General features: G+C 40.9%; 1 protein-coding gene across 1 annotated transcript; it reads left to right on the top strand.

Annotated features, from left to right (window-relative positions):
- The first annotated feature begins 2,064 nt into the window (after nucleotides 1–2,064).
- Nucleotides 2,065–20,312, top strand: LOC138993201 (alcohol dehydrogenase E chain). Its single transcript, XM_070392326.1, has 9 exons — nucleotides 2,065–2,167; nucleotides 5,162–5,263; nucleotides 8,839–8,977; nucleotides 11,718–11,805; nucleotides 11,902–12,121; nucleotides 14,449–14,709; nucleotides 16,458–16,593; nucleotides 17,920–18,058; nucleotides 20,036–20,312. Exons 1-9 carry the CDS (start codon nucleotides 2,150–2,152, stop codon nucleotides 20,058–20,060), a joined length of 1,128 nt encoding a protein of 375 aa, XP_070248427.1. The 5' UTR covers nucleotides 2,065–2,149; the 3' UTR covers nucleotides 20,061–20,312.
- The last annotated feature ends 1,116 nt before the right edge of the window (nucleotides 20,313–21,428 follow it).

Here is a 21,428-nt window from a genome sequence, read left to right as displayed (position 1 = left end):
TTGGATAGATAGCAGAATAAGTCTTACTCCAACTCTGTTATGCCTTGTTCTATATTTGTAGAGTAGTGGAAATATATGGGTTACTGATTAGACAGATGTGGGTAAGGATTCTGCCACTGTCACTTATCAGCTTCGTGATACCATTGGAAATTGTGGAGCTCTCTACAGCTGCATGATCTCAACTGTATGGTTTTAATTGATTGTTTCATGGCTGGACACCTGAACCAGTTGGACACCTGCTATAGATTGAGTGTTGTGTCCTCCCCCAAATTCATATGTTGAAACCTAATCCCTAATGTCATGGTATTTGGAGGTGGAGCCTTTGGGAGGCGATTAGATCACAGGCTGGAGCCCTCATAAATTGGAGTAATGCCTTTATACAAAGAGACTCCAGAGAACTCCCTTGCCCTTCCTACCATGTGACAATACAGGGGATGGTTGTCCATACACCAGGAGTTGGGCTCTCACGAGACACCAAATCCACCTTTACCTAGATGTTAGACTTCCCAGCCTCCAAAACTACCAGAAATAAACTGTTTAAACTAGTTTGCTGTTAAACTGATCTTTTAACAGCAGCCTAAATGGACTAACATAAATTGAATTCAAATTATTCCTAATACTTATCCCACCATCACTCTATAAACTCATGTTAAGTCCAATGAATCTTTCTAAATTGATTGGGGTATATGAGCTCCTTGATGCCTCCCAGAAACTCTGAAAAGTGGTCAGACTCCTTTTCTTCATTCTGCTCTGCACAAGTGAAGGCGAGCAGCAGGGAGAACAAGGTGGAGACCATTCTGTACAAGCAGTGTCTTCTCTTCCGGGTGGATGTAGTATAGCCCAATATGACTGACTACACTTACATATGTAAAGTTGAAAACAGATAATAGTGTCATTCCCTTGACAATTTTAGAGAAATGTACCCTTTATGCTAATGCATACATGTTGACAGACTATATCTAATTAAGTAGTTGAATGCAGTATGCTCCCCAAGTGTTGGTATAAGACTTGAGATTTATTAAAAATAAAACTCATATTCTTTCTCTTATTCATGGCACTAACCAAAGGATAATAGAATTTGCACAAGGGTGAGTGTTTTTTTTTTGATTCTGTGAAAAAGATCATTATTTAGTTTTTAACTAAAATGTTCTCTCTACAAAGCCTCCTTTGGGTCTTTCAGTCAGATGCCCTCCTTTGAAATAGCACATTCCGATGGTCTGACTTGTTTGCCTGTCTCTTTTTTGCCATAGATTGTGAGTTTCTTTTATGGGTAATCATTGTAGCTAATATTTATTGAAGATTGTCCTATCTGCCAGGTTTCCTGGTAAGTGTTTTAAAGGGCTTGTCTCATTTGTTCAACAAACAATGCTTTGAGGTGGTACTATTATTCTATTATTTTACAAATAAAGAAACTAAGGGCAAATTCACGCAGCTAGTAAAGATAGGGTCTGCCTGGAATCCAAGGCCATGTCATCAGCATGACCCCATACTGCCTCTAGGCAGAGGTAGAGGCCATCTCTTATCCCTCCTTGCCACCCCAGTGCACCCAACTGAATGCCTGGAACAGGGAGGTGCTCAGGCAGTGCTGCTAGGTATTGAGTAGAGCAGAAACGCCAGGGTCATGAGCACCCTTTCTGTGACTGACTGGTGTCTGACCTCTCTGCTATGAAGAGGAGAAGGGTGCTGGGGCAAGCACATTCCTCTGGCTTGTACTTCTCTCTGTCCTGTCATTTGTGCTGCTTCCTTACTGCTCCTTCTTTCTAACTGCAGCATGTGGATTAGAAGTTGCAGCTTAGTGCACACAAATGGGAAATAGGGCACTGAGAGATAATAAAAGTGGAATGCAGAAAATAAGTGGGAGAGAGATTAAATTTACGTGGAGACAAATATTTAACTAAAGAAATCAAGCTGTGACCTGTAATTGGCATATTACAAAGTCCAGGTCTGAGGGCTGGCCCGTTTCTCTCTGATTTGGTATGGTTTGAGAATAAACTTGTGGGTGTGGCTTAAAGACAGCAGATCACATGCTTGGAACTGGATGTTGCTCAAGCAAATAAAATATCTGTGCAACATATCTGTTTCATGTAATTGAGCAGGAAAAGGCCTGCCAGAATTCATCCGCCTCCTGGCCTGCAGAAAGAACAGAAACATGAGCACAGCAGGAAAAGTAAGCATTTTCTTTTTTTACTTTTGAAAATATATTCTCATATAATTCACAAAGAGAAACAATATTTAATGAATAATTTAAAATTTATATCTAAATTAAAAACCATATAAACTGAAATATAACATAGAATATATGCTTTGTTATGCAATGTATATTGAACCAGAATTTAAATAGATTGTTGCTAAAATATCTTTAAAAGAATATATAGCTTCTGTACCTATTAAAGTCTTTATTTTGTATATTAAATAAGTGGGCAGTAGTTACAGGCAATCATGCATAACTTGAAAATCTGAAGTTAGAAATATTTTTTTTTAAATATATTTTTATTGATTTTTTACAGAGAGGAAGGGAGAGAGATAGAGAGTCAGAAACTTCTATGAGAGAGAAACATCGATCAGCTGCCTCCTGCACATCTCCAACTGGGGATGTGCCCGCAACCCTGGTACATGCCCTTGACCGGAATCGAACCTGGGACCTTTCAGTCCACAGGCCGACGCTCTATCCACTGAGCCAAACCAGTATCGGCAGAAATATTTTTAATCAATAATTTAACTTTGTATTAAGAAGCCATAATTTAAACGTTATTGTTTTGTAATCATATTTTTGTTTTTATGAACACAGGAGGAAAGTTAAGTCTGACATAAGTTTTATTGATCTCAAAGTATTAGAATCATCAAGGATAAGCAAGCCAACATCAACATGCAAATTCTAATTTTAAAGGGTCCTATGACGGCTCAATGCAGGAAATTTCCACAGAAATCTTATAGAAAAATATCTTCTCCATACAAAAATCAACATGATTTTATCAAAAATTAATACTGATATAGTTTGAGTCACTTATTAGTAGTAGGAACAGGGATATTTGGTTCTAGGTCTTCCACAGATCTCTCTACCTCTTCAATGTGCTTACAAGTGCAGAGAAATGCACTTGATTATATTGAATGTGATCATTCAGTATAATCAATTCACATTGTTTAACTGCTCAGTCCCAAAAAGTGTCCAGTACTTTTGTTGTGTTAGGAGTGGAACACACACTCTAATATTTTGCTATGATAACACAATTGAAAGTTTCTGAGATTTATACACACCCTGTGTTATACAAAAGGCCTATATATCAATACAATTTGCTGGAAATCTCAAGGGAGCCAATTGTCAGTTTTTTCATTTTAACTCTCTTTATTTTCATTTGTTACTGATTAGCCATTATGATGGCCAATTACATTCCAAATGAAGTTAGGAAAAATTAAATATAAATTTGTCAAAACCCAGCTTGCAAGAAATAATGAGTTCAGAGAGCAAATGGGTAAACCGAATGTATTCATGAAAACAGTAAATGCTAAGCAATTAGTTCTTTCCCCTCTGGGGCAACATCCATAGCTTTCAGCTTTGTGGTAACACTTCACCTGTTTATTCTTCTTGCATTGTATTTTTCTCAAATGCAAAACAGCAATCATAATAACACCTACTTCATAAGATAGTTGTGAGAATGTAATAAATTAATACTCCTTAGCACTTAGGATAGGGCCTGGTACATAGAAATAATTCAATAAATGTTAGTAACTGCTACTGATGTTGTTGTTATTTGTTGAAATTTTCAATTGTGGTTAATCTTTTACTACCATAGGTTGGTGAAAAGATAAAGTTGGATTGATCTTAATTTTCTGGACAGCAAACTTTGTGACTTTGCAAAAATTACTCAGTCAGATACTGAGTAATTCTTTTTGCAAATCAGAAGTTGCCATCTGAAAATAGACCAATAACTTAATAATACTGCCCTGTAGGCTTTAAAGATAAGTATGTAACTCATTCAGCATTGGCCACAATGTGCCTGCCCATTAAATGAACACTTGATAATCAGAAGCTATGTACTATTAGTGTATTATTTCTAAGTACTCTCATATTTATTGTGATATTGATCATGACAAACACTCAGCAAAGTGGGAGAATTTGACATATAAATAATGAAAATTAATTTGCAAAAGCATACATTTTAATTGACCTTTCAGAATTATATTTACAATTGTGAATTTAAAATTCATAATCAAAATTATTACATAATTTTCTATCTAGAAAAAATATCTCAAATTTATAAGCTTGTAACAATAAAGACAGGCTTTATACTGTATTACATTCTCAAGTACTAAAAGTATGTGTTCAACTTTAATTTTGAAGAACATCTATGGATAAACTATGCTGCATTAAAAAGCCAAACACAGTTAACCCATTTAAAAATATATATATGTGTGTATGTCGGTAAGAGTATGTGTGTTTGTGTGTGAGTGTGTGTGTGTGTTTGTGTGTGTAAGTGTGTGTGTGTGTGTGTGTGTGTGTGTACAGCTGTAACCTCTGTGATTTTTGGCTCGCCTCTAACACATAAATTAGAGAAGAAAACCGAGCTGCCAAAGTTCACTTTCAAATGAGTCATGCAAACTAGTAGCACACGGAAGTAGTGGGGAGAGAAATCGGAGGAAGAGGACAGGCAAGGAGAAAGAGAAGTCACCTACATAGGGAGGCAAGTATGCACTGGAATCATAAAGTCCCGTTGTTTGGGGCTTAAGCACAGACTCGAGCAAGAGAGCAATAGATTTTATGTGACCAGACAGTGATTCTATCAGTGAAATATTTGTGATTTAAAACTTCATTGCACGCCAACAGTTGTAGGCAAACAACCAATTTCAGGACTGCATTAGGAAATATCACAAATAAACAGCCCTTGGAAAAAGAAACAATATAAGGATGACCTAAAAGAACATATTCCATTTTATCTCAATGCCTCATTATAGTTAGTTCTATTTATGTTTCCTTATGTTATTACTGTACATATTTTAAAAAGGTATTTCCATTCTTTTTGCAAATCAGAAGTTGTCCTTTTCTATATAACATTTATCAGATTTCAGACAGGGGGCTAGATGTTGCACATAAAAAGATGAAAGTCACAATCCCCGACTTCAAGAGTGGGTAAGCACTTGTGTCATCTTTCTGTTCAATTTCCAGGTAATAAAATGCAAAGCGGCTGTGCTATGGGAGATAAAGAAACCCTTTTCCATTGAGGAGGTGGAGGTAGCACCCCCTAAGGCTCATGAAGTCCGTATAAAGGTGAAACACTTTTTTCACTTCTTTTAAATTTTAGGTATAAGAAAATTCAGAGAATAGTACAAATGGAAATAACAAAAAGTTTATTAAGAAGCACTTATTTTTAATCCTCATGCAAGGATATGTTTGTTTGTTCATTGATTTGAGAGAGAGGAAAAGGGGGGGGGGGGAGAAAGAGAGAAAGAGAGAGAGAGAGAGAGAGAGAGAGAGAGAGATCTCAATCGGTTGCCTTGCCTCCTGTACATGCCTCAACCATGGATAGAACCAGGAGACCTAGGTAAGTGCCCTAGGTAATCCAAACAGTGGAATTACATTTCTTGTCAAGGAAAGATAAAAATACAAATTGCTAAACTTTTAAAAATAGAACAGACAGTATGTACAGTATAATCCTAATGTCAACCTCAATAAAGAGGTAAACCAAGTCAAGTTCAAAATGGTCAAAAAGATGAATTTATTCAAGAATAAAAGAGTAGTTGCTATTTGGAACATGCAAATTGTAGCAGTCCTTGGAGGGTTGGGGCTAGGCTGTACTTATGGGCAGGAAATTTAAAGAGGGGAGAATTTAGTTATAGTCTGTTAAAATGTATGTGTGTGTATATATATATATATATATATATATATATATATATATATATATATATATATATATAAAAAATGGTATTTTTTATTATTATATAACTAGAGGCCTGGTGCATGAAATTCATGCACAGGGAGTGGTCCCTCAGCTCGACCTGCACCCTTTCCAATCCGGTAGCCCTCAGGGGATGTCCTACTGACAGCTTGGGCCCGCTCCCCATGGTTCTCTGCTCTCTGCAGGGCCTGCCTGCTCCACACCATGGTGACGGGCAAGCAGGCCCTGCTGGGTGCTGCCTGCAGGCCACGCTTGCCTGCTCGTGGGTCGCCGTGATGATGCCTGCTGGGCTCACATTGCCAGGGTGACTCTGGCAGCGTCCTGCCCCGGCCGCTATGGGCGCCACCATGGGCACCACCATCTTTGTCGCAGAGTGATGGTTAATTTGCATATTACTCTTTTATTAGATAGGATACTATTTTTTGGTCTCATTTAATTAGTTTGGGCCTTGAATTTTTCTTAATCTGATTATAATATTGCAGCCATATGTTCTTCTTTTTTATTTCATTAAACACTTTTTTCATCTTTGAAACAAAAACAAATGGACGCAAGTGTTGAAAATTTCCCGTGGAGAAAAAAAACAATCCAGTCATACAAACAAAGCTCAATTCAGCTTATTTTGTGAGATGAATCCTACCAGAGTCATTTTAGTTAAAAATTTCCCAAAGGTTGATATGAGGCAACTCCTGACCAACTTTTTATCATATAGGAAAATTCCAATATTATCAGTTTTCTGTAAATCTGACATTTACAGAAAATTGATTTCTCAGTCCTTGTGTTTTGCTTTCCTGATGGCAAATACATGAGATTTCTGTCTTTATATCCCTCAGTTCCATTTTAGATTAAAATTCTTTCACAAGAATAAAATAAAAAAGAATTGATATATTTATACAGGAAAAAGTGCAAAAGAATACACACACACACACACACACACACACATATATATATATATATATATATATACACATCTACACTAATAAAAGAGAAACATGGTAATTAGCATACGACCACTATCCTTCTCATTGGCTAATCAGCATATCCTTATGCAAATTAACTGTCAGCCAAGATGGCGGCCGGCAGCCAGGCAGCTGGAAGCAAACATGAGGCTTGCTTGCTCCAGTAACTGCAGACTCCAACGTTCCCCGCCTGCTGCTGCCGGCCTCTGAGCTGGCAGTTTGAAACATTCTAACAAATATAGAAGGCCAGGATCTCAGAGCTGGAGTTATACATTGTTTCGATTATAGAACGCTCAGCAGCGGAAGCCTCAGAGCTAGAGCCAGAGCTAAAGCTGGCCCAGAATAAAATTAAAAAAAGAGAAAAAAAAGGAGCAGTTGGGAGCTTCAGTCAACAACCACCAGCCTGAAAGCAGCCCTCAGCCCCTCACCCAGACTGGCCAGGCACCCCAGTGGGGACCCCAACCCTGAAGGGTGTGTGACCAGCTGAAAACAGCCATCATCCCCTCATCCAGGCTGGCCAGGCACCACAGTGGGGACCCCCACCCTGATCCAGGACACCATTCAGGGCAAACCAGCCAGCCCCCAGGCCTCTATCCTATATAGTAAAAGGGTAATATGCCTCCCAGCACCGGGATCAGCGGAGCTGCGAGGCCTCCTGGCACCGGATCAGCGTGACAGGGGGCAGCGCCCAAACCCCCTGATCACCCTGCGGCTCTGTGTGTGACAGGGGGTGGGGCCACAACCTCCCTATCTGCCCTGCTCTGTTCGTGACAAGGGGCGGTGCCCCAACCCCCTGATCAGCCCTGCTCTGTGCCTGATATCGGGGAGCTCCCCAATCCCCTGATCGCCCTGCTGCTCTGTGTGTGACAGGGGAAGGTGCCTCAACCTCCTGATCGGCCCTGCTCTGTGTGTGACAGGGGAAGGCCCCCCAACCCCAACCCCTCCCCCCCCCAGGCCCTGCTCTGTGTGTGACAGGGTAGAGCCATAACCTCCCCATCGGCCCTGCCCTGAGTGTGACAGTGGCGGTGCCCCAACCCCCTGATCGGCCCTGCTCTGTGGGTGATAGAGGGCGGCGCCCCAACCCCCTGATCAGCCCTGCTCTGTGCCTGATATCGGGAGCTCCCCAATCCCCTGATCGCCCTGCGGCTCTGTGTGTGACAGGGGAAGGCACCTCAACCTCCTGATTGGCCCTGCTCTGTGTGTGACAGGGGAAGGCGCCCCAACCCCCTGATTGGCCCTGCGCTGTGCATGACAGGAGGTGGCGCCGCAACCTCCCCATCGACCCTGCCTTGAGTGTGACAGGGGGCGGTGCCCCAACCCCCCAATCGACCCCACCCTGAGCGTGACTGAGGGTGGCATCGCAACCTCTCAATCCGCCCTGCTCTGTGCATGACAGGGGGCGGCACCCCAACTCCCCAATCAGCCCTGCTCTGAGCCTGACCAGGGGCTGCACCTAGGGATTGGGCCTGCCCTCTGCCACCCAGGAACAGGCCTAAGCCAGCAGGTTGTTATCTCCTGAGGGGTCCCAGACTGCAAGAGGGCACAGGCCGGGCTGAGGGACCCGTCCCCCCGAGTGCACAAATTTTTGTGCACCGGGCCTCTAGTATATATAATAATCAAGATTTCAAAATCAATTAGCATTACTCGGTGGAACTTAACTGACTTAATTCTTAATTTTCTTGGTGCTAATCTGTAGTTTCTACTTCTATAAAAAAGAATGCATTCTTGTTTATTACATAAGACTTAAATATTTGAAAAATAATTATTTCATAGATTACCCTGGTTTGCCTAAGGCAAGGGAGGAAAGTATAGGAGGGTTTTAATCTGAGTCATCTTGAGAAGCAGGAACTTGTGTATTTGGTTAGAGTAGAGATTATTAGAAAAAATCCTTGAAAACTCTTCAAAAGCCCAACTTCAGGAAATTGGGCATGTGAAGTCCATCTGAGGGCCACAATTTTTCTGAACCTAATTATCTTCCCTTTACCCTGTAGATGGTGGCCACAGGAGTCTGTCGGTCAGATGACCACGTGGTTAGTGGAAACTTAGTCACACCTGTTCCTGTGATCGCAGGCCATGAGGCAGCCGGCATTGTGGAGAGCATTGGAGAAGGGGTGACTACAGTAAAGCCAGGTATAGAACTCCTACTTGGAGAAGGTACTGTTCAGGACTCCAAGATCACCCAGGCTGGGTGATGAAACTGAAGCAATGCGAGATGCAAGACCTTGCCGAGGGCAGCAGCACAGCTAGGGCTTGAACAGAGGTCTCCTCCTTTTCTGCCCCCTTCCTGCCTCAGACATGTATGCATTCATGCACTCCTGTGTTCTCTCCTTCAGCAGGAATTTGTTGAGCGCCTGCTATCTGTCAGTCACCAGGTTAGCTCCTTGGGATACACGAGGGTAAAAAGGGACCCACTCCCTGAGGTCATAATCAAATAACTTCCATTTCAGTGTCACTGAGCACTGTTTTCTCTCAGGTCCAAAAAAAAAAAAAAAAACCCCTACAAATGGGACACAGGAAAAACATCTAAGTCTGTGTCCTGAGCCTATAGGCAAGTGCATGGGAACTGTTCAGTGCTGACTTCCCAGGATGGGGACCCTGATGAAGCATAGTAAGTCCTCCTTTGGAAAACTGCTGTGGAAACTGCTGTTTGAACTACTCTGTTATTCTTAGACAGTCTCTTATTCTGTAGGTCAACTCTGTTATTTTTAGATAGTCCTTTATTCTGTAAAATAATTGTTTTAGTTTGAATAATAGAAAAAGATTAAAAAAACAATAACAACTTAGCTGTCTGACCTTGCCAGCTAGCCATCTGACTTAACAGGCTAATACTGATACTGATGATAATTCCCATATTCTTATGTCAAGTGTTAGTTCATTATGTATTCAAGGTTACAAACTGTTTGTAACAATAACCTACACAGAGCTTTTTGTGAAATCTGTAGACAAAGGGCTCAAAAAGGTATAAATAGAAAAAACTTCCTCTATGTGTTTGCTCAGAGATTTGGGAAACACCTCCCTCTGGGCCTGCGCGAATAAAGACTACTAATTAATTGGCTCATTAAGGTGTCTCGTATCTATCTCGCTGATTTAAGATACAACACTGAGGCTCTAAATGAATCAACATGATCTCCTCTAGGTGGGAAGTAGAACCCATTCACTGGTTTTCCCTTCCACTATGGCCTCCCTTCTTGAGCACAGAATGAATGAAACAGGCTATTTAGAAGAAAAGGAGAGACCTGGCAGAAGGCCCCTGCAATAAACAGTATCTGTTTTACTACATTAAACCATGGCTAACTGTGACTGGTTACAGGGTACTAGTTTATCTTTAACATTTATTTTGTCTTAATTTTATTGTGCATTAATATAGATAAATATTTTTAGAGGTAAAGATTGAGTAAATATAAAATGTTCATGCGATAATCTCCATATAAAGATTATCTATTAAATGTTATGGCCTAAACCTTTTTATGGGTTTTGTGGATATGGAGTATAGCTAGTTGAAAACAAAAATAATGTTTAATTCTAAAAAAAAATAACTTTAGCCAGTAGATTTGACCTCCCCCATTGCCAAATACTTACTTATATTGTTGAGAGAAAATATTAAAATATATGATCTGGTTTGAGTTTCAGCTCTTAGTATTTCCTTTACTTAGAAATAAATGAACAATAAATGACACTTTTATTTTCACCCTGGCTTCCTCCCCCATAGCAGGCAAAATAAATAATTCACAAATTAAGTTATCAGCTAAAAACACTTAAAAATAAGTTCTCATCATAAAAGGAAGTACCTCATTGCTGAGGGTTGGAATTTTCTTTTCTTTTTTTTTAAAATATATTTTATTGATTTTCTACAGAGAAGAAGGGAGAGGGATAGAGAGTTAGAAACATTGATGAGAGAGATCGATCAGCTGCCTCCTGCACGCCCCCCACTGGGGATGTGCCCGCAACCAGGGTACATGGCCTTGACCGGAATCGAACCCGGGACCCCTGAGTCTGCAGGCCGACGCTCTATCCACTGAGCCAAACCGGTTCAGCAAGGGTTGAAATTTTCAAAGGAATTTCTTTAATTCTTTTTTATCACATTCTTATTATTTTTTCTTTTAAGAAAACTAAAATTAAAAAAATAGAAACTCGTTTTATAATAAAAATAAACAGTCACTTTGTGTCTTCTTAATTTTTTAAAATATATTTTTATTAATTTCGGAGAGGAAGGAAGAGGGGGAGAGAGATAGAAACATCAATGATGAGAGAGAATCATTGATTGCCTGCCTCCTGTGCACTCCCCACTGGGGATCAAGTCAGCAACCTGGGCATGTGCCCTTGACCGGAATCGAACCTGGGACTCTTTAGTCCACAGGTTGACGCTCTATCCATTGAGCCAAACCAGCTAGAGCATACTCAGTCACTTTGAAAAGCCATGAATGGTTGTCAAAATTCTCATTTTTTACTGTATCCCAAACTATTACAAAATACTGGCTGTCCCCAACATCTAGTGATCCCATGGCAGCCTCTCATAACTAAAATTTATATATATACTTACAGTGAGTACATTTGAGATTTAATTATTAAGAGTTAAGTGAGATGCAAAATCACCAAGAGAAAGGGCATGGAATAAAAGATAACTATTAATGCAATGGAAATACTTTAAAATCCATGTTTGTCCCCAGTCACATGTCCTCTTTGGCAATCTTCAGGCACATACAAACCCAAACCAATAACAATGCTGCCAGGCAATGTCTAATGACATCATGGTGACTGTATCCTGTTTCTGTGAGACAGCTGCCTCTAATACATACCCATAAGCTTTGAGTGCTTGCTCTATTAATTCCTGGGTAGAAATTTAATAAGAATTTGCTTTTCCCCCCTCCAGGTGATAAAGTCATCCCACTCTTTACTCCCCAGTGTGGAAAATGCAATGTTTGTAAACATCCAGAAGGCAACTACTGTGTGAAAAATGAGTAAGTTTCCATTACTCTCCTGACACAGCCAATGAATTTGCACACTGTTATGCACGTGTCTCATGCCCTTGTCTGTCTGTGTGTTGCACTGGCCAGTCTGAGCATGCCTCGCGGGACCATGCAGGATGGTACCACCAGATTCACCTGCAGAGGGAAGCCCATCAACCACTTCCTTAGCACCAGCACCTTCACCCAGTACACAGTGGTGGACGAGATCTCAGTGGCCAAAATTGATGAAGCCTCACCTCTAGAGAAAGTCTGTCTGATTGGCTGTGGATTCACAACTGGCTATGGGTCTGCAGTCAAAGTTGCCAAGGTAAGAATGACAACAGATGACAAAGCAGTTGCACTCGGGCTGTCAGAAACAAAAAGGAAAGTGATTTCTCACAAGACTCAGAGGTCATTCTTCATAGATTTACTGGTAGATTTTCCCCCTTCCCACTACCACAATAACATTGATATACTCCATAGAATTTAGTGTTGATTATGAGTAGAAAATGCCCTCAGAAAAAATTAAGAGCATAAGCTAGAAATTTAATCTGTTTATAAAAAGTGAAAAAGCTGTTGATAACTAGTGAAGAAAAAGTAAAGGTGCCATTTTCAATCATTATTTTTCTATATTTGTTCTTTATGGGATTACTAAATTTTAAAGCTAGGACCTTACATAGTCATTCATTCTACGGTGAGTCAGCACAAACATGTACCAGGTACAGTATGACCCTCTAGGTCCTGAGGCAGCAAAAGTAAATGAAATGAAAGAGTTGCCTTTGAGGAGCATCTATTCTAGACCATGACCTGCTACTCCCAGAATTAGGACCAGCAGTAGATTCCAAAGCCTTACCTGATACACCTCCAGACCAAGTATCACCAACCTACCTGCCCTGTGGAACCCTATGGGGAAAGCAAGGAAGATAAGGTGATGTATTATGCATTTTTTCCACTCATTAGGGGATCTCACTGCTTCATCTCCTCCTCTGCCATGAACATACACGCACACACACACACACACTCTCTCTGTCTCTCTTCAGAGGTGGTAGATTTGAAGGAGAAATTCTTTAAAGGCCTCTCTTCACAAAAGGTTGGAAATCTAGTAGGCCCAGATCCATAATGCTACTTGCCCAAAATGGCTGTAATTAGCATGTCTTTCTCCTACTGCATCTTAAACCATCCTATATAATAAAAGGGTAATATGCCAATCAACTGAACAGCAGAATGACTGGACTGCTCACTATGATACACACTGACCACCAGGGGGCAGGAGACGCAGGAGCTGCTGAGTGACAGCAACTTTGCAGAGTGCCTTCTCCCACACTCCAGGGCCCTTAGGGGGAGGTCAGACTGCCAGTTTCGGCCAATCCCTGCAGGCCAGGCTGAGGGACCCCACCTGCCGGAGGACCCTGCTCACTTCGCAGATGCCCTTCGAGCCCCAGCACTGCCCCACATGTGGCTAGTGGGGAGGAACCGAGCGAGGTTGGCTCCAAGGTATGTCCCATTCTTCTCGCCCAGTCCCGCCCCACCAGCCACCTTCTAATTAATTTCCTTTCAATGTGCACGAATTCATGCACTGGGCCTCTAGTAATATATAATTGCCTGCATTTTAAAATCACAGTCACAAGTCTCATATTTCTTTAAGTAATGTAAAAATTAATGTTGTACCCCCAGAGAATACTTGATTACTTGGGACAGAAGGAATATTTTACCCACACTGAAGGCTGACTCTTATCACTGACTAGGTGTATTAAACAGTCCCTAGCCAATTTCAACAACTGAGAGCACATGTTTTTCAAATTTCTGTGACTCTAGCACTAAGTCCCTTGTGCAATTGCCTTGTCTGTTTGAGCAGGTGGTCTAACTGAGCCTGCACACAGAGCAGAGGGCAAGGGCACTCATAAAAATGAATTCCATCCATTATTAAAATGTAGGCCAACTTTTATTGCATTATTGTTCATTAGTGTATTTTAAAAAGCAAAGATAAAGACCCACTAAGATCACATTGGTCTCAAGCTGTTTAAAGTTTCCAGTTCCATTTCCCCTGTTGTTAGGTTTGACTTGAAGCTGAGAATAACTCTTCTCTGCCCTACAGCTAATTTCTGTTCCCATTGTGCTGGTCATGACTTCTAAAGCTAATGAAACAAGGAGTTAATCATTGAGCATTTGATTAGATTCTCTTTGGTCTCATGGATTAACCTTTCCCACTTATTTCATTTCCCAAAAATTGCTTCTGTGTATGTACAATTTACCGAAGCCTGTCAATGGATTTCAGCCACTAGAGATTCTCTTAAAGATGAGAGTCATTGGCATTTAGAGCTGAGAGATCATTCAACCCACTGGCTCCAGCCTGGGCTTTCTTTCCATTGGAATCACCTGAGAACCAGGCCCCACCTGCACAGGTTCTGATGTAATTGGCTATGGGCTGTGACCTGGCCATTGAGAGGTTTTAAAGCTCCCCAGGGGGGTCTAATGTCTGGCAAAGTTCAGAACCACAGATTTAAACTCCTCAATTTAAATACGAAACAACTGAAGCCAAAACAGGTTTTGACAGCAGGTTGGACATAGGAGTCTGATAGTCCTGATAATGGATAAGACAGGACACTTTATACAACAATCATCACCTAATCCATTTTTGCATTTTCTGAAACACAGGTGACCCCAGGCTCCACCTGTGCGGTGTTTGGCCTTGGAGGAGTCGGCCTGTCGGTTGTCATGGGCTGTAAAGCGGCTGGAGCAGCCAGGATCATTGGGGTGGACATCAACAAAGACAAATATGCGAAGGCAAAGCAACTGGGCGCCACCGAGTGCATCAGCCCACAGGATTTCAAGAAACCCATCCACGAGGTGCTGAAGGAAATGAGCGGTGGAGGTGTGGATTTTTCATTTGAGGTCATTGGTCGGCTTGACACCATGGTATGTATGTGCCATGGGATGCCATGAAATGCGTGTTTCTGCATTCTGGAGAGTGATTTTAGGCAGCAGAATATGAATATTATATGTACAGAATATTTTTCAAACTATGAATAGTGATGTTTCATCTCCTATTTAATGCCTGGATTATTTATTATTATAAGAAATGTTTTATTCCATCAGTTATGCCATCCTAGTTCAAGTAATATTTCCCTTTTAGAGTATTAGGCCATTTAAAATTTACTTTGTTAACTTTTAGTTATAATATTCAAATTAAGTAAACATAAATAATACTAATGCTGTTCTCAAATTGAAAAATCTTATTTTTCAATTTCTCCTCACATTTTTAAACAAAATGGTTTAATAATTTTTATGTTTTAATGACTTCCGATTTTTTTCATAAATCACAATTTGCTCAAAAGAAATAGTGAGCAATTTAAGACAAGTATCATTTTATTAACATAAAACAGGCCCCATTTACCACAGCATACAGCCCAGTGCCTGGCACACATATTAAGCGCCAAATCTATGTGTTAGACTGAATACTTTTAAAAGTCAACAGATTTTTTCACCAAAAAGTATAAGAAATACATATCTATGGATTACATGAGACAATGCATATAAAATACTTAGCACAGTGCCACTCGTCCAGTGGAAAGCTCTTACTAAATATTATCTGGTGCTACTGATAGGAAGTAATGTTTTCAGTGATGCAGTGCTTCCATCATCTCTACAACATACATAACATTACTGTCAAATAATTACAAACATGGTCAATTACCATGAGGAAGCCATCTCCAGCTAAATTCCTTCCAATTCCTCACGTGGGATTGGATTGTTACTTTATTTGAAGACACCAAAAGTCTGATAACCACATGTCCCACGGTCATCTGGTTTTCCAGATGTCATACTCCAAAATCAAAGGACTAATTAGTATATATTGCTGGGAGATCCTGAAAAAGTGTCCTACTACAACATGTTTAAAGCCCTGACTGGAAGAGGAAGGCTTTCTTTTGGAGTTCCAGAATTATAGGTATAGTTTAAAGTAAAACCAATGCACTGTATACATTTTTGGGAGGTAAGAGCCCATTTAAAACATGTTCATTTCAGTCCAGCAGGTATGTTACAAAGTGCCCACCATGATTAATCATCAGGGCAGTGCAAATCAAAATTACAGAGACAATACCTCACCACTCCTGTTAGGATGGCTGCTATCAAAGGGTCAAGAAATGGTGTTGGCAGGGGTGTGGAGAGAAGGTAACCCTTGTGCACTGTTAGTGGGAACGTAAAGTGGTTTAAAGTACTGACCTTATATCTTGTTCACCATCAAAACACCTGGTTTAAAGTACTGAGTTCTAAATATCTATTTGATAAACAAATAAATATGAGTAAACCAACTCATTATTTTTGCCTGAGAGTCATGTGATGACAAAGCACTACTTGTATTTGAGGCATCAGACTTTAAGTAGATGTATTTGCAATAACATTTGCCTCTTCATTGCTTTATTAAGGAAGAATTAAGTGTACACAAATTCATTCACCCATTGTCTCATTCAAAAAGTGTTTTCTGGGCATTTTCTAAAGCCACAGCACTATTCTGGGTGTAATGGGATTGAAGAAGCCATAAACATAATCTCTTCCCTCCACATGTTTGCAATCTAGCTAAATCAATATTATGTGATACCATGTATCATGAATGAGGACTATCAGAAAGTCCTCTTTAATGATGCCAAATATTAATTTTATTCCAGGAGGCTGCCTTGGCAAGCTGTCATGAGGCATATGGTGTAAGCGTCGTTGTAGGAGTACCTCCTGATTCCCAAAATCTCTCCATGAACCCCATGCTGCTATTGAGTGGGCGTACCTGGAAAGGAGCAATTTTTGGTGGTATGTATTTAGGCTTGAGGGATGAATTTTTATTAATCTTTATCATCTGACTGGAGGCCCAGTGCACGAATTCGTGTATGGGTGGGGTCCCTCTGGGTGGCCTGCGAGGATCGGCTGAAACCCGCAGTCCAACGCTGCCTGCAGCTCCTACCTGCCGCTCCTGCTCATGCCGGCCCCACTGTGCCTGCTCGGGCTCGCGCCCAATCAGTCCCAATCGGGAGAGGCTTGTGCCGCTGCAGCAGCAGTGCTCACCACCCATGAGCCCTGTGTCTGGCGCCCTCCCAAGGGGAGTGGCCTGCGGGATTGGGCTGAAACTGGCTCTCTGACATCCCCAACATCCCCTGGGGGGTCCCAGATTGCAAGAGGGTGCAGGCCAGGCTGAGGGACCCCATCAGTGCAAGATCAGGGCCGGAGAGAGACCATCCACAGTAGAGCTCCAGGTCATGTCTGGCCCCAACTTGCCCAGTCCCGATGATCACCAGCTGTGGAGGGACAAGGGAGGTTGGCCAGCCGGGATGGACTGTGGGAGGGCTCCAGGGCATGTCTGGCTAGTCTGGCTCAGTCCAGATCGGCAGACCCCAGCAGCAAGCTAACCATACCAGGCAGAGCGTCTACTCCCTGGTGGTCAGTGCTTGTCATAGCGAGCATTGAGGGGCTTTAGCATATCATTAGCATATTAGGCTTTGATTGGTTGAACAGTTGACCAGTCACCAGACAACCAGACACTTGCATATTGGGCTTTTATTATGTAGGATTTCTTCCCTTTATCAAGTGCCAAGGTGAGTTTTTAAGAAGCAACGTGGTTTAAATAAAGTCATTTGTATCTATTGGCTTCAAATTAACGAGAAGTAGAACTAATACACACATTCCCAAGATAGACATTTCTGGTGTCCCCATAAACTAGGGTCTTTCAGCACCACTTCTCTTTATACATGTGACTGCACAAGGCATGAAATATACCTAGGAGGACACAGGAAGTCCATAGCAATAATTCATGGTTACTCTCATTGCCCAAATCTAGACAGTTGCACATTTTGCTCCTTGCCTTTGGGAATAACCATGCATACAATAATTTCTCTGTGAGAGAGCTAATAACTAAGGACCCTAGCTTAGCTCGTCAGATTTTTTTTAAAGTAACAACAACAACAAAAAGTCTAACCACTGCAAGAGGATATTGGAGCACTCGGTCTCTCACTGACCTCAGTAATAGTAGTCTTCGTACAAGTAAGTAGCAGTAGAACTTCCACATGAATTCTATTCAGAAAGTTTCCTCTCCAGTTCTCTTACCCCTGGCTGCCCCTAACAATGATGTCATGTTCTTTTCAGGCTTTAAGAGTAAAGATTCCGTCCCCAAACTTGTGACTGACTTTATGGCTAAGAAGTTTTCATTGGATCCATTAATAACCCATGTTTTACCTTTTGAGAAAATAAATGAAGCATTTGACCTGCTTCGTTCTGGAAAGAGGTAATTTTTAAGTTTCCTTTTATGGTGGGGGTTTGATTAACAGAGAAAAGAGGTGAAAGTATGAGAAAAACATTGGAGTGCCTTGGTTTTAGATTACTAGTTCAGTCTTTGCATGTAGAACATTTAAGATCATATTGTGAGAAGCTAGGAACAGTTGTTTTGCATTTCCTGCTGAAACATTGTTCTGCTGAAATGAAATTACATAAGTTGGTTACAGTGAATCTAAATGATCAAAGTCACTCATCTTTATATACAAAAGAAGACTCACCCTTGCTAAGAAAAAGAATCAGAGTCCCACCGTCATAAGCATAACATGGAATCACTGCAGCTTCTGCTTGGCCAGCTAAAAAGTTGACCATTAATGGCTGTAAATGCAAATTATATATCGGAGTAGGTGGAGCTACATTGGGATTGTTTTAATATAATGTAACATTTAATATAATATGATATATCATATAAATAATTTTTAAAGGCATGAACACATTTTTCTAAAAGTATCCAACAGAAGATGATTTTAAGAAAGGACATGAGTTGCAGTGTAAATATTATATATCTGATCTTACCAAGAATGGAGTCTCTCTAGCTTTATCTTCTAACTAAGGCTCCTTAAGCACCACTTTATCAGAGCTCTATTAAATCTTCATCATTTACTATTACATCATTGCTCCCTTCAGGCAAGTTACTTGTCATCTTGTAATTTGTGCAATTTTGTATTCAGGTTTAAATCCCAGCACCTTACACTAGATGTGTGACCTAGAGCAAGTTACAAATATCTCTAAGCCTCAGAATTTTTTAAATAATATATTTTATTGATTTTTTACAGAGAGGAAGGGAGAGGGATAGAGAGTTAGAAACATCAATGAGAGAGAAGCATCAATCAGCTGCCTCCTGCACACTCCCTATTGGGGATGTGCCCGCAACCAAGGTACATGCCCTTGGCCAGGATTGAACCTGGGACCCTTTAGTCTGCAGGCCTACGCTCTATCCATTGAGCCAAACTGGTTAGGGCTAAGCCTCAGAATTTTTAATCTCTAATCTTTAAAGCCTACCTCATAGCATTGTTGACTTTAAGTGATAAAATGCACAAGAAACATCTATGGAGTATGTGACAAACAGCAAGAACTTATTACGCATTGTCATTTTCAATTCATTATTATGCCAGGCATGCAGGATCTCAAAAATGTTTTTTGAGAATCCTAATCTATATATATAAAAGCCTAAGTGACTGAAAGACCTAACGGCTGGAATGACCAGAACGACCAGTCACTATGATGCACACTGACCACCAGGGGGCAGACACTCAATGCAGAAGCTGCCCCCTGGTGGTCAGTATGCTCTCACAGCGGGAACACCTCTCTGCTGACAGACCCATCCCGGCATCCCACCAGCCTGGCAGCAGCCACTCCCTCAATAGTCCTGCAGGTCCAATCTCTGGAGAACGGGCCAGGCACCGATGGACCAGCACCACCAGCACAATCCTGACAGTGCCGCCGGCTCCCTGGAAGTCCATTTCAGGCACTGTGGTCGCTTCCCCTCCCTAGATGGTTTGCAGGGAAGAAAGGCTATGAAAATGGCTGCCAGGTGGCTCCTGACAACCAGCACGAACATCGGCAGGACGGATCCAGATCCCAGGCCGGCAAGGGCATCTCCCTGCCTGCCTGGAGGGCTGATCCTGTCCTGGGGCCCCCACCCTTCTTGGGACCCTACCCATGCACAAATTTGTGCACTGTGCCTCTAGATCATTATAAAGTCTAAATGACAGCCATGTTCAGGTTTGAGTTTAAGGTTGGAGAAAACACAAGACCAAACCCGGAAAAGGTGAACTATCTTTGACTTCAATACATAGGGAGAGAAGGGAGTGGCAGGAAATACAGACACCTGTTCAGTGAGACACATCAAATGCCCCTGGACTCTTACATGGAAGAATGTGAACTACATAATATGAAAATAATTAATATCTTTAATTTTGTGTTTCAGTATCCGCACTGTCCTGACATTTTGAGATCATACAAAGGCCTTCACTTGTAGCTGTCTTCTGGCTCCATCATCTGGCACATCAGACAAACAACATCAATAATTCTGTACTTCAGAGATGTTGTCAATAAATTACACATTGGAGGTTTCCATGGGAAAACAAGAAAGAAAAAATTATGTGAAAACCTTTTTCAGGCATATTTTTAAAATCCAAGTGAAAGTTAGATGAGCCATCAGCTGAGTAATTGAATCCAATAAACATTTCTTCTTAATCACTCCACTCACGTTGCATGGTGTCGTCTTTCCCATTAAGGAAAAGGATTTCTTTGACTTCTTGCACGTTTTGTACCGTTGCCACCCTTAGCCACTGAAGCCCAGTGGGAGAGGTCCTCATTTTACTTGTCCCCAGCAAACATTTGATGGGCTCTTGTGCTCGAAGTCTTCTACTTCTGCCTCTACTTCCACTGCCTGTATTTTCCTTTCTATGAAATGTACCAAAGCCCAAAGGTAAAAACTGCTGGGTAAAGCGTACATTCAGACTTTCAGGTGAATATGGACCAGGATGTCTAAATGCAGGAAATTTCTTAGGGAAATGTGGCACACACATTTTATATGATACAGGGGAGTATATTTATTGATTTTATACTCTTTGCTCTTAATATATAACTGTTCTTTAAAATAAAAACAATTTCATGCTACCTGTGATAAATGTGAGGTTCAAATATTGAATGTGAAAACTGAGCTATTCCTAGAAACTTATTATAAAAATCTGGATTTTTTACTCATAAAAGTGCTTCATTGGTTAAAACATATTAATTATTTCTCATTAACTGAAAATGAGTCATACATAACTAAAAAGTAATATGGTGGGTTAAAGTATATGGTTGAAGCAGGTGTGGACACAGCATGTAAAATGGTAACTAAGAAATGGCACAAACATCAAAAGCAATATGTTTTCTAAATGTGTGCATATATACAGATGTACAATTTTGCTACAATTATTTTCTATCTAGAACTTTTCTATTAACTACCATGTCTTAAATCATGCCTATAACCCTGGAATTAGTTTAATGTTTTTAAATATGTGGAAGCCTGTGGTACGTTTGTTAATGCTGTCCCACCATCAGGGGAAGGTTTGCATTTAGGCTTAATCTCTAAATGTGTAATGGAAAGCTTATTCCCATAAGGAGTTTTAGTTTTCTCCAAAAGTGTATTTGTTTCCATGTCTATAATTTGTTTGGTGTTGTGGAAAGGACTCCAGACTAGGACAAGAGATCCCCCACTTCTCTGTGACCTCCTGTAACTTACTCAACTTCTCTGAGCCCATTTCACCCTTTATTTTTAAAAATTATTCTACTGACCCATTACAGCTCAGAAAACTTAGATGAGATGATGC

This window comes from Myotis yumanensis, unplaced genomic scaffold (genome assembly GCF_028538775.1).
Source record: "Myotis yumanensis isolate MYYU_CA2020_CCGP unplaced genomic scaffold, mMyoYum1.0.hap1 SCAF_1, whole genome shotgun sequence".
NCBI lineage: Eukaryota > Metazoa > Chordata > Mammalia > Chiroptera > Vespertilionidae > Myotis > Myotis yumanensis.
The sequence above is the reverse complement of the archived record's forward strand: the minus strand, read 5'-3'. Positions and strand labels throughout refer to the sequence as shown.